This window comes from Malaclemys terrapin, chromosome 16 (genome assembly GCF_027887155.1).
Source record: "Malaclemys terrapin pileata isolate rMalTer1 chromosome 16, rMalTer1.hap1, whole genome shotgun sequence".
Classification (NCBI taxonomy): Eukaryota; Metazoa; Chordata; order Testudines; family Emydidae; genus Malaclemys; species Malaclemys terrapin.
In genome coordinates, this window is record NC_071520.1 from 26,687,657 (window position 1) to 26,704,162 (window position 16,506).

The following is a 16,506-nucleotide window of genomic DNA, read 5'->3' on the forward strand; positions in this document are numbered from 1 at the left end:
ACACAGCAAGGTTCCAAATATTGGCTAGCTGTTTGGGCCATGTGCAACGTTATGAATTTAAATTCTTCCCCTCCACTATATCTGTGCATTAACAGAATAATCTAAGCAAAATATGGTCACGTCTGTTAATATGTACAGTCTCTCAAGGGATGCAGTTCCTACTGCTTGGTACATTTAATTATAGAATGATTAAAATACTATACTGTGTGCTAAAAGGAATAATCCCACACTGGGAGGGGAACAGGCTGAATGACCTAGTATGATTTTTCAGTCTGGTGCTTCCACAAATTTATGAAAATGAGACTCCCTTTGATCAGGCCCTATCTCTTACCTTGTATCCCTGAAGTGCCAATGCCCACCTATGCTCCAGAAGATAAAACTGAATTATTAATTATCATTATCATATGCACTAATTGCATTATATCTATTGCTGGAAAATAAACAATACATCTCCCAGTGCAAAGTGTCCTTGGGCAGATCTCAGTTGACCTTGGCTGGGCTGGCAATGACAGACGGCAGGTTTAGGAGCGGCTGGAAGCAGTGGCTGTTCTAAGCAAACGTTTTCCTTATTTCTATAAAAGCTACAGAGGTCCTGCATGAGCGGAGATCCGGGTCTGCAGGTTGTGTGCTGAGTGCATGGGCAGGGCAACCAAAGCATTACAATCACGGCTACAGCAGAGAGACTCACGCAAGGCGGCAGCAACACCACCCCGCTGTTCCTTACCATAGACCAAGGGGGCGGGGAGAAACAGAGCGTGGGAGCGCGCATGCTCAGGAGCACGCCCAACCCCTGGGTTCGCATGATGACGTCGGGACAGGGTGTGCACGTGGCCCCAAGACCAGCTGGAAGCTCGCGCCGCTGTTGCTGCTGCAGCTAGAAAATCGCTCTAGCTCTCTGGAGCCTCCTTGAGGGGCTGAGCGCGGCTGGGACTGACTGTCCTTGCACCATGTTACTGCAGTTGGAGAGGTATCAGCGAGAGTGGCGAGAGCTGGAAGAGGAATTTCAGCAGCTCCAGGTGATGGGAAGCGGCAGGGTTTTGCTTTGGGATGGGGGGGGAAGCTTTTGCTTTGCTTTGCTGTGTTTATATCCACGCCCCTTTGTGTCCCTGAGCTATGCTTTAAGAGAGGGTTGGGACCGGGCCCCATCCCAGCCAATGGGCTTCTAATGCAGGACTCTCTCAAGCTGGGTCATGCTGATTGAGAGAAGGAGATTTGAAAAACGTCGGTTAAAAATCCCAAACGCTTCACTACCGACAGAAGTGGTGTGTGTTGGGGTGGGGGTGTCCTTTTTTAAAAAAAATACCCCAAAATGAATTGTCCCTTGGCCTTCCCCTGTGAGGGACACCCTCCGCAGCTGGAGTGAGACCTGGTAGTTCTGATTATCTCTAGTATCAGATGAACCTAGGCTTGTATTAGAGGAAGCCTGTGATTGGTAACTGAGGAGGGAAAGCCTTGGGATTTGCTATGCATGGAAGGATTTATGCTGTGTATCTGCTAGCTAGAGCCCTCCTTTTGCTCACTGTGGCTAATAACTTTCTGGAGAAAGTAAAAGGCTGTAGAAGGTTGCACTGGATCATGGATGCTTGAGTAAGGATTTTATTTTTTCTAGAGAAAACTACTTTCTGTACAAAAAGATAATTCTGATTTTTTTTTTTTTATTGAACAGTTTCTGACAAGCTCTTAGATTTATTCCTTTTGGTGTATTTTCATTCTGCTTCAGATGAAATAATTAACTGAACAGCAATATTTAAAAAAAAGCCTACGAACACTTCAGTGGTAGGTAATATCCTTAAACTTTTTTAGCGTCCATTAGTCAGCCTTTCAGTTTCTCATGATACCTGTTCCTATTGGAGAGTGTATTATTTAACTTTATTTATGGGGTGATTATTGCAGTGTTAGGAGAGAGAATAATTTATTTCATGTTGAATAAAGAAAATACTATGCATAAAACTGTGTTTTTGAATACAACAGCCAAATTAAAGCTCTTTTGGCATCCCCTGTATTAGTTCACCTGTAAATCTCAATAGCAATACTTTATACTATTTGCTGGGGAAGGGGAATTTACATTATAAGACATATGAAAAGATGTTCACTTGATGATGATGATGATGATTACTCTTCCAGATGCTGCTTTACACTTTGGTTATATCAAGCTTGAATTTAATTTGATTCACTCCTACTAGTGCATTTTGGTTCCCAGAAGATCAGATTCTAACACCTTGTGGTTTCTGTTGCTGTTTAGGGAATCTGCTGTAGTTTGAATCTTGGCATTGAAGATTTATTAGGAGGTAGGGTGGATGAGGTAATATCTTTTATTGGACCAACTTCTGTTGGTGAGAAAGACAAGCTTTCAAGCTACACAGGAAGAATTCACCTTAACACATCCTTTCCAGTTAGTCTGTGGTTCTAATGTTGTTTCTTAAATTGCAGAAAAGCTGTTTCTGCTGCTTATTGTAGCTGTATTCTGTGTGGAGAAAAGCTGAGAAAGCATTTCATGCAGATGTAAGCATGGGGATCCTGTAGCACTTCAGCACAGAAGTGGCTAGTCTTAGGCATAATGCTGGAGTAACACCATTACTAAACATGGCTCTAAACATTTATTACAAGGATGAAACTTTAATGCAGGGTTGTGTGTGAATGTATGTGAAGGGAAGAAGGTGAGGAAGGAGTCTCAGTGCATTGTTGCCTGCATTAAATGACAATTAAATAGCAAGCCTGGGCAGGCAGATGTGATATGTAATTTACATGTTGTGTTTATGTGATGCTGCTGTAAAGTATCCGAGGTGGGCAATGCGTAACACTAGGAAAATTGTATGGACTATGTAGTTTCAGTAGCACTTTTTGTATGCAGGATGGATTACAAATGGTGCCCTATGTATGCTATGGATCTCTGTGTGTCTATATCTAAATGCAGCTACATACATGATGAAAACTAGGCTCATTATTTACTGCTCTACACTACACAATAGTGTAGAGAAGGAACTGAGGGCAGTTCGCCCACATGCCCCTACATAGCCTCAGTGTCTGGCATGAGGAAGCATGGGATGCATGTATGTAAAGGCACTGTATTTGTATGTGGTGAGGAGGGGCGTTGAGAGGTGGGTTTTTTTTTTTTTTGGGTGTCTTTTTAAATGAAAAGTTATTTAGTTCCCATATCAAGATCTCACCCTAAGCTTCTAAGATGATTAAAGTCCCTGCAGTAACACTTGCAAGAGTAAGTGTGTGAGCCCCAGCGGTCTACCAAATTCCAATTTGGCAAATCACTTTTATTGCAAATCACGTTTCTTTCAAGTGCTGAATAAATAATTATTCTAGTCTAGTTAGTTTAGAGTTGCAAGGTTATTGTGGGGGAATATCTCAGTTTTGCCACTCTTACTTCTGCATTGCTGTGTGGCCAGAGAGCAGTGGCTGCTGGCCGGGCACCCAGCTCTGATGGCGCTGCTGCCACCAGTAGCTGGGCAGAAGTAATTATGGCCTGGTACGGTATTGCCACCCTTACTTCTGTGCTGCTGCCTTCAGAGCTGGGCCCTTGGCCAGCAGCTGCTACTCTCTGGCCACCCAGCTCTGAAGGCAGCAGCACAGAAGTAAGGGTGGCAATACTGTGACCCTCCTACAATAAATTTGCGACTCCTCTATAAACCTCTTTTGGGTAAGGACCCCTACAGTTACTGCACCATGAAATTTCAGATTTAAATATCTGAAATCATTACATTTGTGGTTGGTGTTGTGTTTTTTTTTTTTTTTAAATCCTATGACTGTGAAATTGACCAAAATGGACCATGAATTTAGTAGGGCTCTATGCATAACATTTCTAAGACATGGGCTTTCCAATCCATCCACACTCTCATATGGGCACTCATCATCTTGTGGCTCTAATGCTGCAACACCCTTTTCTCTGGCCTTCACAAATGCTGTCTTGTTTCACTTGTCAGAATGCTGCTGGAAGGATAACTTTCGTAGCCTGTTTTTTGACCCTTTCGTCCCTCCGCTGTCTCCCCCTTCTCTGTCGCATCAAACAAGCTACTTTCTCTTTACCTTCAAGGCCTTTCATGGACATCCCCCCCCCCCCCCTACATGTCATCTCTTATTCGCTATTTAGAGGCTAACTCCTGCCTCTGACTCATCAACAGTGCCAGCTTCCATCATGCACTACTCACATTTTCCAACAAGCACCTTTGTGCCATCCCTCCTTCCCCCACCCCGAAGATTGAAGGTTTATTTCTGCCCCCCAGTGGCCGGGTGCAGACAGCAGCCGCCCCCCCTTCCCAGAGTCCATTCCCAGGCCTAGCAGGCGAGTAGCTGTGTCCGAGGGAGAGGACATTAAATAAGAGTAATGCCTCATGAGGAGTGGGCTGTACCCATCTGTCTGTCCGGCTATACATACATTCCTGTCCCGGGAGGGGCCGCGGGTGGTTGTGTGGCCAAGGCCTGCGTGGCAGCCTGCTGCAATCTAGTGCTTACTTGCGGGGCCGGTATGCAATTTTCCAGCCCTTTAGTACAGACCAATTGTGGCACTTCAGGTAGTAGACGAGGGGTGCCAGGAGGCCAACATCGGCAGCATCTTCATTTCCATGTGCTTGCGGTGATCGTGGGAGGAGTTCCCTGTAAACTCTGCCTATTATGATGATCAAGAGTCTGTATCATAGTATTTCCCTGTCTGTAATGTATCACCTGTTGTCTCTTGTCTTATACTCAGATTGTAAGCTCTCTGGGGAAGGGACTGACTTTTTGTTCTGTTTGTACAATGGCTGGTCCATGGTCCTGAGCCATGATTAGGGCCCCTTGGTGCTATGGGAACACACATAATTAATAAGACTCTTGGATTCTGTTTATTCCTCCGTTACTGACTTGATGGGTGACCTTGAGCGAGTAACTTGCATGTTAATTTTCAAAAGTGAGTAGTGATTTTTGGGTACCTTACTTCAGACATCTTAAAGGGGCTCTCCCCACCCCCCAAGTGCTGATCATCTGCTCTCTAGAAATGAGGCCTCTTTAAGCTGTCTGAAGCTGGGCACCCTAAATTACTAGTTACCATGTCTTGGTTTCCCAATCTGTACATGTAGGAGGGATGTCAAGACTAAATGTTTGTAAAGTGTTTTTGAGTTAATTGACTGGAAGGGAGGAGCCAATGGATCTATATAGTTCTGGACCCCAAGGCACACCTCCACACTGGAACCTTGAGGAGCACAGTTCTGGTGCACAGGAAATGCTGAACCTCATGGCATGTGCTCCTGGCAACCTGCCTTCTTCCTTCCAGCCCTGCGTGGCACAGCCATACCAGTTCTGCTGCCTAGTTGGGCCTTATGCATCTATGGAAGATGTGGGCTAAGGATTTTCCCCATAGTGACTAAATAATCAAGTGTGTGTGCGTACACGCGTGCATATGTGCACAGAATTTATCTCTGTCTACTAGGTATGTCAGCATATTGCTGGTCTTTATATACCAGCTAAATAAGCCTTGCAACAGCCCTGTGAGGTAAGTAGGTGTATGTGTATCTGTGTCCATGTGTCATGCACAAGCCTAATTAATCAAAAGTGTGGTGTGTGCAGTAGAAGAACAGACCTATTTAAAAAAACACACACAAATTTAAATGTGCTATCATATTATGGTCGCAATTTACACTCAGAATGCACCTTTGATTTCCCAAATATGTAGGGAAACATGACTTCCATTTGTATAAATGGGTAATGGTTGAGGCCATGACACTGCAGAGCTTATGAACTCAAGGAAAGTTGCAGTATTTATAACCCTGCAGAGCTTATCAACTTCACACAGGTGCCTTTCTCCTAAGAAGCTAAAGTCCCTAAATGATCAGCACAGAGTTTTCCACATAGAAAGTTATGCACTGAAGTTAAATGTCTAGGGACGTATTTGACCTTTGGATTATGCTAGCTAACATAATAGGAGTCATGCACCCATTGAACTGCAAAAAGGGACCCTTTGTAAACTTTCCCCAGATATTTCTTAATGAGTAAATAACTTTGCTGAAAAAAAAAAAAATTTTTTTCTTATGGACATTGATGTGGATTTTACAACAATTGTCTGCTTTCCTGCAGTTGTGGAACTCGCAATCTTTTACATCTATGTGTTTTTAATTAAAGTCTTTTAAGGAAAGTTAAGGCAGAACCAGAGTGTAAAATATAGTTAAGAACATTTTAACTCCCTTTGGAAATGAACTTTTTTTTAACCAGACAATGTAAACAGTCAAAAGAATTGATTGCACAAGCTCAAGAGAAGCAGAATTAGTTAATATTTAAACTGCCTTCCATTAAAGAACTGATTCTTAAAAATTAATTTGAGGGGCTGTGTCCAGTCCTGGAGATAGTTATTTTGATTATGGCTTTGCTGCCACTACTTACAGGGGGTTTTGAAACTGAAATCCAGTGTATACAGTACAATTTGTGTTGCATTCAGATTGTGTGTGTGTGTGTGTGTGTGTGTGTGTGTGGTGAACATGTGTTAAACCCTTATGAGAAAAGAAGCAAATGTTTTTTTCTGTGTATTTTTACCACACTAAGTACTGCTGAATGATCTTAAGAAAACTGGCAAATGTATAATTGAACTCCTTCTGATCTTTACTTGAGGTGTGATTAGTGGATAGACCTGCCATGCAAATATAGAATCACAGAAATGTAGTTCTGGAATGGACTTTAAGAGGTCATCTAGTTTCTAGTCCATCTCCTCATGTGAGGCAGGATTAAGTATACCTAGGACATTCTTGGCAGATGTTTGTCTAACTTGTTCTTAAAACCATAGCCCGTGCCAATGCTTAACTATGCTTTATAGTTAGAAAGTCCCTCCCCAACAGCTAACCTAATTCTCCCTTGTTGCAAACCAATTACTTTTGTCCTACCCTGTGTGGACATGAAGAACACCTGATCACCATCTTATTTATACATTTAACCCCTTTCTCTTTTCCAGTCCAAAATCTTATAAAGCAATGACTAAGATTTTAAATTGGTAGCATGAAGTTGGATTTAGGCACCAAAATAAGTGGCCTGAGTTTCTGAAATCTTGAGCATCCAGAAGTGCCCTTTGAAGTCAGTTGGCACTGCTGGGTGCTCAGCATTTCTGAAGATCAGGCCACTTATTTTGGTGCCTAAGTCTGAACTTGAAGCCTAACTGTAGGCACAGATGGTTTTTTTGAAAATCTTGGGCAATGTATTTGCCATAACAGTGGGTATATTAAGGCTCTGTCTAATGTGTTAAATTGACTTTTGTGTATAATTGAACTCCCTCTGAGTTGGGTGGGGTTAATTATGAATGTAAGGAGAACACCCTTTCTGTTGGAATCAGAACTCTGCCAGCTACAACAGCTATACTGACTGGCATGACAGAAATGTGTATGTAATAAAGATTCTGTTCAGGACTGGGTGGTTACCCTTTCATAGTATTCAGCCGCTTTCTGTGCCCAGTGTAAACAGGCATTTGTGTTGCTTACACACTTGCAGAACTCTTTATCGACCAACTTCCCTCAGCTAGTCCATAGCACAGTTACTATTTGGCTTGTGATTATACTGTGTATAGATGAAAATGGTGTCGTCTGGCTGGAATTGTGTTTTGAAAAGGGCTTCTGACTTAGTTTGGACAAGGATTTGGTGTCTATACAATGAAATGAGTTGTGCTTGTTCAGGGTGTGTTGTGTCATGTCTTCAGGCTGTGTTGAAAACAGTTGTATTACTGGTGGGGACGCAGTCAACAGAGTAGAACATCTATTTTAACAAAGCAGGCTGTGTAGCATTCTAACCAATATGTATCATGGTTTGCCACAACTGGTGTTGAGCTTGGTTTTCTGACTGTTGTGGGTGGGATCAACCACTTTCACTCCAGGTTGGGAGGATGTGGGAGAAGACTGTCAGATGCTTGTTGTTAGACGTAATTGTTCTGTATAAGTTCTTATACCACACTCGTCACCATAGCAGCTGAGCGCTAAGTGATGTGACTACATCTGTCGTGTGTGTGTGTGATCCCTCCCATTCTCTCCCTGGGGGAGAAGTGTGTTGCAGTAGTGTCTTGTCTTGTGAATTTTTTTTATAATTCACAAAAATACATGTTGCCCCCTATGTTTGATAGAGAAGGCAAAGTTAAAGGAAGATGCCTTGCACTTGGAGTGGAAGTTGGTGAAGTTTTTGATGCTCCTTAGTTCCTGTAGGTATTCACTTCACAATCTGGAAGTGGCCCCTGAGAAAGTTCTGTCTTCTGCACCATGGAGCTTCACCCTTAATGCAACTTTTTACAATGCGCTAGAGGAGGCAAGCTATCGCTCGTGGTCTTCATCTCAGAGGTTTAGTTGATCTAGCTACTCAATGACCTGGGCCTAGTGTAACTTGAAGATCAGGACAGAGACCTTGAACTTGATTTGATATTCTATGGGAAGCCAGTGTAGACAGCAGAGGACAGGTTTGATGTGTTTGTTGGTAAGGCAATATACTGCAGCATTCTGTATCAGATGGAGCGTCGTCCTAAGAGCTGAAGGCTTCATGCCCAGGTATATCACATTGCTTTAGTCCAGCTGAGAGGTGAAGACCTGAATAACTGAGGCCAGGTCATCATTTGTCAGGATTGGATGGTGTTTCCTAGCCGATGGTAGATGGAGATGGTAGAAAGCGTTATTCATGGATGCTGCAATGTGAGAGCTTAGTGCCAGTAGGAATCCAGGAGCATTCCTTAGGTACAGACTGAATTGACCGATTGTGGCTGTATACCTTCAACCAAATAAGACTGCACCATAGCTGCAAACTCTTCGGAGTTCTTTCCTGGGCCCACCAGCATAACCTCTGTCTTGGTTGGGTTTAGCTTCAGCCAGCTGGTGTGGCCATAATGTGGTGAATTATAGTTGGTGCTGGAGCAGTTTTAATGTGTACTTTTGTCCCAGACTAACTTAGCAAGGGCAATAAATCCAACATAAAGAGTGAAGAAATTACCCCGTTAGCCTGCAAGCTAAAATGAGGGGTGTGCGTAGGTGCAAGGAACATGCACATGTGCTCACTGGCGGTGGAAAAGCCAGTCAAACAGTAATTTCTGGGTTCAGAAAGTGAAAACATGACAGGTTTTGATGAGGAGGCTCTTCTTTAAAGAGGGCCTGTCAGGCTGCAGGGAGTGGCAGACTTCAAACTATATCTGTTAATCAGAATATGGTACTGGTTACTAGTCATTCAAATTTGTTTAATTAGCAAAAGTGGTAAAGAGGGTTTTATGTTTTAAACAAGATCTGTTTTCCTCTTTTCTTCCTAGCTCTTCATCTCCCATTTTATTGTACAGTGAAATTGGAGTCCTTGATCTGTCATTTAACCAGACATTTCACAGAAACAGATTGGGATGGAACATAGGATTATGACTTTACTGCAGGATCAGACAGGAGGAGGAGTTTTTTTTTTTTTTTTTTTTTTTTAGGAGTGGAAAAGCTCATTATGAAGTATAAATGACATCTTCAGTAACAGCAAGGGAAACGAAGAAAATAGGAGACATTCATCCTCCTCTTTATATAGGCTTTTTATTTTTATTTTTTTACGTGACATTTATAATCACTTGGACTGGGCATCTATGTGCCATAGGTATCCTGAGAACCTTGCATAGAATGAAACCAATTTATGATAAAGGGAGCAGTTGGCCATATTTCAACAGCAGATACCTTCCCCAGCAGGAATGACATCAAAATCATGAAAATTACTTTTGTTTTTGGTGGTGGTGTTGAGGAACCATGGCTCCAGTTGAAGTCACTGGGAGATGCAGATGTTAATCATCTCAAAACTAGGGTGCATGGTAAAAATAGCACCCACAATTGCAGGCAAACCTGTTCCTTAGGCAGGCAGGAGAAAGCTGGAGAAGCAACCTGGGCCTCTGCTCTCCCAGAAAAACAGGGTGTGCCTTGTTTTTTGTTTTTGTTTTTTTTTCCTAAGGTTTTTCTGACTTAAAGAGATTGCATCTTCTTTCTGCCTATTTTCTCTGCCCTCTTGCAGGAAACTCACAAGGTCTATAGACAGAAACTTGAAGAACTCAATAACTTGCAGACTGCATGCAGCAGCTCCATTCGTAAACAGAAGAGGAAAATAAAAGACTTGAAATACAGCCTCCAACGGTAATGGGATAGTCTTGGGGGGGGGTTTCTCCTGAGTGACTGAAATACAGGTTATAATTATTGTTTTGCTGCATGTCCAGTCTCCTAAAAAAGAGAGCAGCCTTAGGTTATCACAGCTGTGTAAATTTTGATTTAACTTCTATCATAATAGATTCATAGAAGTAAAGACCAACTAGATCATCTAGAGTATCCCTCAGGAGCCAGTACAGAATTGCTCCCTACAATATATTTTGTGGTAAGAATATTTTTATACTATAGGACTGCATTGCCATCAGTCTGTTACCTGTAGTTTTATTAGTAAGATAAAACTCAGTTCCTTCTATCTATGGAAAAGTCATGTGAATTTGCTGGTAGCAATGTGGTTGCATTTAAAGGTAAATTTTAATCTCCAGTGGTATTCTTCCAATGTGGGGCTTGGATACTCAACTCCCACCAACAACAGGAGCAGTGTGCTTAATTCCATTGGCACTAGGCTAAAAATATTGCCTTTAGTGTCTCTCAAGGTTGCAGGTTACTTCCAATTTTCACATTAATTTTTGTTTTACCAATTTTCCCATAAATTATAGGCTATGACAAATCACATGTAGCGTAGGAATATTTTAAGCCCCAAAACCTGCAACAGTAAAGCTACGTTCTAGCTAAATTTACAAAAACACTATGATGACTTAATGTTTAGAGATAAATATATGGGGTATCTCTTCTGGCTTATTGGAGACTTTAATATACTTCTAAAACAGGAATAGTTTTTATAATTTTTTTTTGAGATTTAAAGATTACATTGCAATATTTGTATTGGTTAACATTTGCTTCCCAATTCATCAAATATTTATCTTTTAGAGTTTACTGTCAGTGTTAAATCATATGTAAGCATTGATTAACCACCAGACTAAGGTACATGTTTATCAATTCCTCATCTCCTTCTCTATAATGTTCTACTACATGGACTTTTAGTTATCATCTACTAATATTTCCTTTTCAGAATTTCCTGATGTGACCCAATTTATTGTCCTATTTCCAAGTGGCAAACGTTGAAAGAGGAACTCCCCTTTCCTTCTGTTCTACCACTACAAAGGAATACTCCTGAGGGCATTCTGTGCCAGAAAATAAAAAATACTGCATCCCCCCTCCCCCCCCCCCCAAAAAAAAAAAAAAAAAATTCTGCAAATTTTATTTGTCAAATAAATGTGGAGGCTCCAGCATGGCATTGGGGAGCACAGGCCACTGGCTGCACAGAGATGGGAGATCTCTGTGCAGGCCCCCCGTCCCCCGAACATGGACTCAGTGGTGAGGTTGCACCCAACCCTGACACGGTGCAAGGACCTGGTGTGCCCCAGAAACACCCCAGGGCCCTGCTCCCTCTGTGCCAGATGCATCAGGTGTTGGCAGGCAGGCTCAGCAAGGCAGGATCCAAGTGTGGAGGGGCTTAGTGTGGGGGACTCCAGGTGTGAGTTGAGAAGGTTCTGTGTAGGGCAATCTGGGTGTGGGCGGCTCAATAGGGGATCAGGCTGCGGGGAGGATCTGGATGCACCGGGGCTTGTTGGGGGGGGTGGGTGGTTCTGGGTGTAACAGTAATGGGACTCTGTCAGGGGGTCCAGGTGAGAAGGTGGTTGGGGCTCAGTGTGGGGGTCTGGGTTTGGGGGGCTCAGTGGGGAGGGTCCAGATGCTGAGGGAGTGGGGCTCAGTGGGGTGGGTATCCAGATGCAACTGGTTGGGGCTCGGTGGGGTGGGGATACAAGTGTGGGTGGCTCGTCGGGGTAGTCCAGGTGCAGGTGGAGTGGGACTCATCTGGGGGGTTCTGAGTGTGGGGTGGGGGGAAAGAGGCTCAGCGGTAGGGTCAGGGTATGAGGGGGTCTGGATGCATGGGGGGGGGGGCGGGAATTGGGCAGATGGAAGAGCAGCTCCCTGTACAGGGATCCCTCCCCCTGCAGCTGAGGAGTGATGGGTGCAGGAGGTGGGGGTGGGGAGTTTGCAGAGCTTCCTGCTGCTGGGGGAGAAATCTGGGGATAGGTCTGTCCCAGCCCCAGATGCTGTGCAGAGGAAGTCCGGTCCGGTCCTCCCCAGCCTGGCTGGGACTAGCAGCTAAGCCCAGCACAGGATAGGAGCCACCAGCCAGGTCTTCCCCTGCCCCATGCCCCCACAGTAATTTACCTTTCTGCCGGCTGCCCAGGGTACCCAAAACACACTGCTGGGGAGGATCGACCGACTGCTCTTGTGGCTTCCCTGTCAGAAAGTAATTTTTCTGTGGGGAAGCAAAAAAATCTGCAGGGGTCATAAATTCTATGCAGGAGTAAAAGGAAACTGCATTTTTCCCCTTTGTTTTGAGCTCTGGCAGGCTGTTCCCTATCTGTTCACACATTGGCAGTTGCAACTGGAATAGTCTCTTAGCAGAGCTGGGCAGGAACTTAAAAAATCCACAGAAGTATCATCTTGCTATATAGTTTGGAGATGAAATTTGTCCCCCCTTCTCACCCCCTCAAATTCTCTCTCCTTGGTACAAAGCAGTGAGCTCCATATGACAATCTATTTTAGAGATTTTTTTTAAAATCTCCATTATTGCACTGTTTCAGCACTTGTATCTCTTCCTTCCAGCCATAAGAACTTTGTGCTGAGCAGCAGTATGATTGAGGTTAGAGTCACAAAGCAGTTAATGAAAAGCCCTCCTATTGCTCTAGTATCATCTGTATTCAGCAGTGCTTAAACTGGCACCACCTGCTGTCCCCAGAGCTGCTGATTTCAATAGAGGAGACACTGCAGGAAGAGCTGATCAGAAGGTCCTTTTCCCCTGCCTTCCTCCATCTAATGTACCATTAATTGTGTAGGGACCAAATCGATCTCTTGAATTTAAGTTAGTTTAACCTCCTTTCACTTGGGGCTCTGTAGGATGCATGATGTCACTTTGAAAGGCTATACAGCGTGGGTTTGTTGTTGGTTTTTTTTTTTCTCTTCAGGTTGCCTTTTATGAAGTTTATGGTCTGGATAGAGATTTTTCAATTTAAAAGCATACTCAGATCAGTTTAGAATTTTTAAAAGCAAGCTTTTATAAAACATCTGTAATACTATATTTAAAAAAAAATTAAAGATAATGAAAAGTTCCTTTTGAAAAGGGATTCATAACATTACTTAGCAGTTTTGGGGGATCGAAACATATTAGCAGGATGCTATATGAACTGAGAAACAAAAAGCGAAATTGATCAGAACTTTTCACATTAGGTTATAATCATTGACTAGTCTTTCTGTTGCTTAAGCTGAACATAGTGTAAAAGTAAAGAGAGAGTGTAAACAGAGGAAAGTAAAAAAAATTTTTTTTTTCAGTTTTAACAACCAAAGTTTAAAGGTAAGCTCTTGCTGTTAGAAGTGCTGGTAAGGAAATACCTTTATTTAAAAAAAAAAAAAAAAAAAAAAAAAATAGTTGCCATGTTTAAGCTGGTTTTATGCCCCTTAAAATACATTTTGTAAAATGGGATCTGTGTTTTCACCATCCTTACAGGTGCAAACACATGTCTAGTCCTGAAGAATCTGATCTCATACAGCAAATTAACACCCAGATCAAAGACAGGCAAAATGTTTTCTTTGACATGGAAGCCTATTTACCAAAGAGAAATGGGTATGTACTTATTAAATCTTCCTAATATAAAGCTGTTACAAGTATTTAGATCAATGTGTCTTTTCTAAAAGAATTTAACACACACATCTGCAAAGAATGAGAGGAAAGTATAAGGTAAATGAAACGGTAATATGGTAGGTAGCACAATAGACTATTTGATGTTTAATCACATCCCTGCTTGCAGGAGGATTTAAATGGAGAGGGAAAGATGGATCAGAAGTAAATTTCACTTTTGAAAGAAACTATATGGGCTCTATGGCTTGGCTAACGTGGAATTTTATTATTCAGAATATTCATGTAAACACTCCCATATTACAGTATAATCGTATTGGCTTTTGCTCTTTGGTACCAAGAGAGCTCTCATCTGTGGTACTCTGTCTTAACAGTACTGGGATGCCATTCATGGGCTGCTTCTTGCAGATGTAGTTATCTTGCTGTGAAAATATTAATCCAGTTTCCACGCCCCTGATTCTTTTGACTATTGATTCGTAATTTCTCCTGATCCCTAACATTACAGAGAGTAAAGAGGTCTCCCACCAGAAACTTTTTTTATCTGTCTTACTCATTAAAATGTTGACTTTAAAAAAATGAATCAATCACCAACTAATATTGAGGATCAATTTGAAGAGAGCACTGATATGTATTCCTAGGGCACCATCTGCATTTTAATAGAATTTCTGTAGTTTTATCTCTTGCTTGCTATAATTCAAAATTTAGACCAAAATATACAGTATTGCTTACTGGAATTGGATCATCTCTCTAAATCTAGCCTGCAGGGCAGTGGTTCTTTTGTATTAAATTAAAATGGACTGATCTGTCTTTTGGCTGTTTTGTCTTTCAGGTTGTACTTAAATCTGGTACTGGGAAATGTGAATGTAACTCTTCTAAGTAATCAGGCAAAGTAAGTGGGTTTTTTTGGTTTTGTTTTTTTTACAGTTCTTCCCAGTTAGTAGAAGACAGATGTTGAAGTATGGCATAGATGATTTTTTTCCAATCGCATGAGCAGGGTATTGGCCCTGCAAGATCAATCAATAGAGCTATGTACTATTCAAAATACTGTACCATATTTATCCATGGCTGAATTCAGTGGAATTACATCTGACCACTTGTTTTTAAACAACTAGTCTAATATTTGGGGGCTACACACATGGACTTAATAGTGGAGAAGAACGTAAATTGTGACCTTTTTTTTTGTAACTGTATAAATAGCAGTGTGATTCCAGCTATATTGGCTCTCAATGGCTTCCAGAGAAAATTTGATCCATTTATAAATAGAAAAGGAGAAAATATATTTATATTTAACTGCCAGGCCTGAAACTAGCCCTTCAAATTTTAATTAAGCTGGGTTCTCTTTGGCTTGTACCTAATCATCAGTAATAAAAAATCTGCAGACGAGACTGTGACCTCCAGTTAAACATCTGTAACACCATTGTCTTCAATGGTGTGTGAATCCCTATTGTGCGACTATGTTAAGGACCGGTGTTACTGAGGACAGAGTATAACTCTAGAATTGGAAGTATAATTATAGTTTTGAGTAGAAATGTGATATGTTGGCAGTTGGGGTGCCTAAACTCTGGTTCTGTCTTCATCACAACCTGTTTAATCTAAGTATAAAATTAATAGTTCAATAATGATTCACGGTGTATCTCAGGGATGCTGTCAGCAGCCTGCAAAGACTGAACAGACTCCCTGAAGGGTCCGTTCTAGCTCCAGCATTTTTCAACCTACATACCAGCGACATTCCACCAACATCCTCCTACAAGTTCATGTACGTGGATGACATTACACTGGCTACCCAGGCTTCCTCATTTGAAACCTTAGAAAAGGTTCTAGAACAGGACTTTAAAAGCCTTAGAAATCTGTTTCCAGGTGGTTAAAGCCAAATGCCTCAAACAATGGTCTCAGCTTTCCATTTGAATAATAGGCAGGTCAAGAAGACATTAAATATAAATTTCTGTGGGTCACTGTTGATGCATGATCGTAATCCTGGATAACCCTGGACTGCACATTCCGCTTCCGTCGCCACCTTGAACAAACCGAAAGGAAAATGAAGGCCAGGGTCAACATCATACAGAAACTTGCAAGAACATCTTGGGGAAGCAACATCTGCATACACCAACTATTGACACTAGCCCTACTCCATTCCACAGCGGAATATTGTGCCCCAATTTGGAGCCAAAGCCCATGCAATATTTTAGAGGACACAGAAATTAATGCAGCTTTTTGCATAATCAGTAGCAACCTCATGGCTATCACCATTGGTTAACATTGTGCCAGCAAATATCTGACAAGATGCTGCAACAGTTAGAGAGAACATAAAGATTGTGGCAAATACCACACTACTGCTCCACCACGACCTAGAAAACACACACACACACGCGCGCGCCACTGATTAACCTTGAGAAAACCCTTCTGGTCTTGTGCCACGGCCCTCCTAGCAGAAGACAAAGACATTAGCAGAAGATGCTCTGAAGCCTGGGCAGCTGCCAACATACCAAACAGAAATCTAATCCATGACCCCAGCTGTGCAAGTGCTGGGCTTCTCCTCCCCATGGCACATAGGTAGGCTATAAACAATATCTGCACCTGACATGGGAGATATGCATACTTACTCCATAGAAGGAAAGTGAGGGAATCGCCGGACTACGACTGTGGCGTGGTGTAAACTGTTGGCAACATCACATCGGATGATTGCTCATCCTGGAGGAGTCACAGCCATTCAGGTGGCAACCCTATCTGCTCTGAACTGGATAAGAGACCTTAAGATCCAGCTATAGTCACATCATTGCTTTCACTGTTCCACTGTTGCCATACAGAAGGAAG

At 42.3% G+C, this 16,506-nt stretch overlaps 1 protein-coding gene across 14 annotated transcripts in view; it reads left to right on the plus strand.

Annotated features, from left to right (window-relative positions):
* Positions 1 to 825: 825 nt before the first annotated feature.
* Positions 826 to 16,506, plus strand: part of TMEM120B (transmembrane protein 120B) — a 65,444-nt gene continuing 49,763 nt past the window's right edge. For 11 of the 14 annotated variants that reach the window (XR_008442506.1, XR_008442510.1, XR_008442508.1 and 8 more), the window contains exons 1-4: positions 826 to 1,016; positions 9,961 to 10,079; positions 13,567 to 13,683; positions 14,525 to 14,584. Coding sequence is in view for 4 of the 14 variants with exons in the window: in XM_054006215.1 (XP_053862190.1) it covers positions 948 to 1,016; positions 9,961 to 10,079; positions 13,567 to 13,683; positions 14,525 to 14,584 (365 nt within the window). In the remaining 10 variants the exon portion in view is untranslated. Of the gene's footprint in view, positions 1,017 to 1,503; positions 1,588 to 9,960; positions 10,080 to 10,230; positions 10,315 to 13,391; positions 13,414 to 13,566; positions 13,684 to 14,524; positions 14,585 to 16,506 lie in introns of those variants that run through there. The other 3 variants (XM_054006219.1, XM_054006218.1, XM_054006217.1) reach the window with 3 other exon arrangements.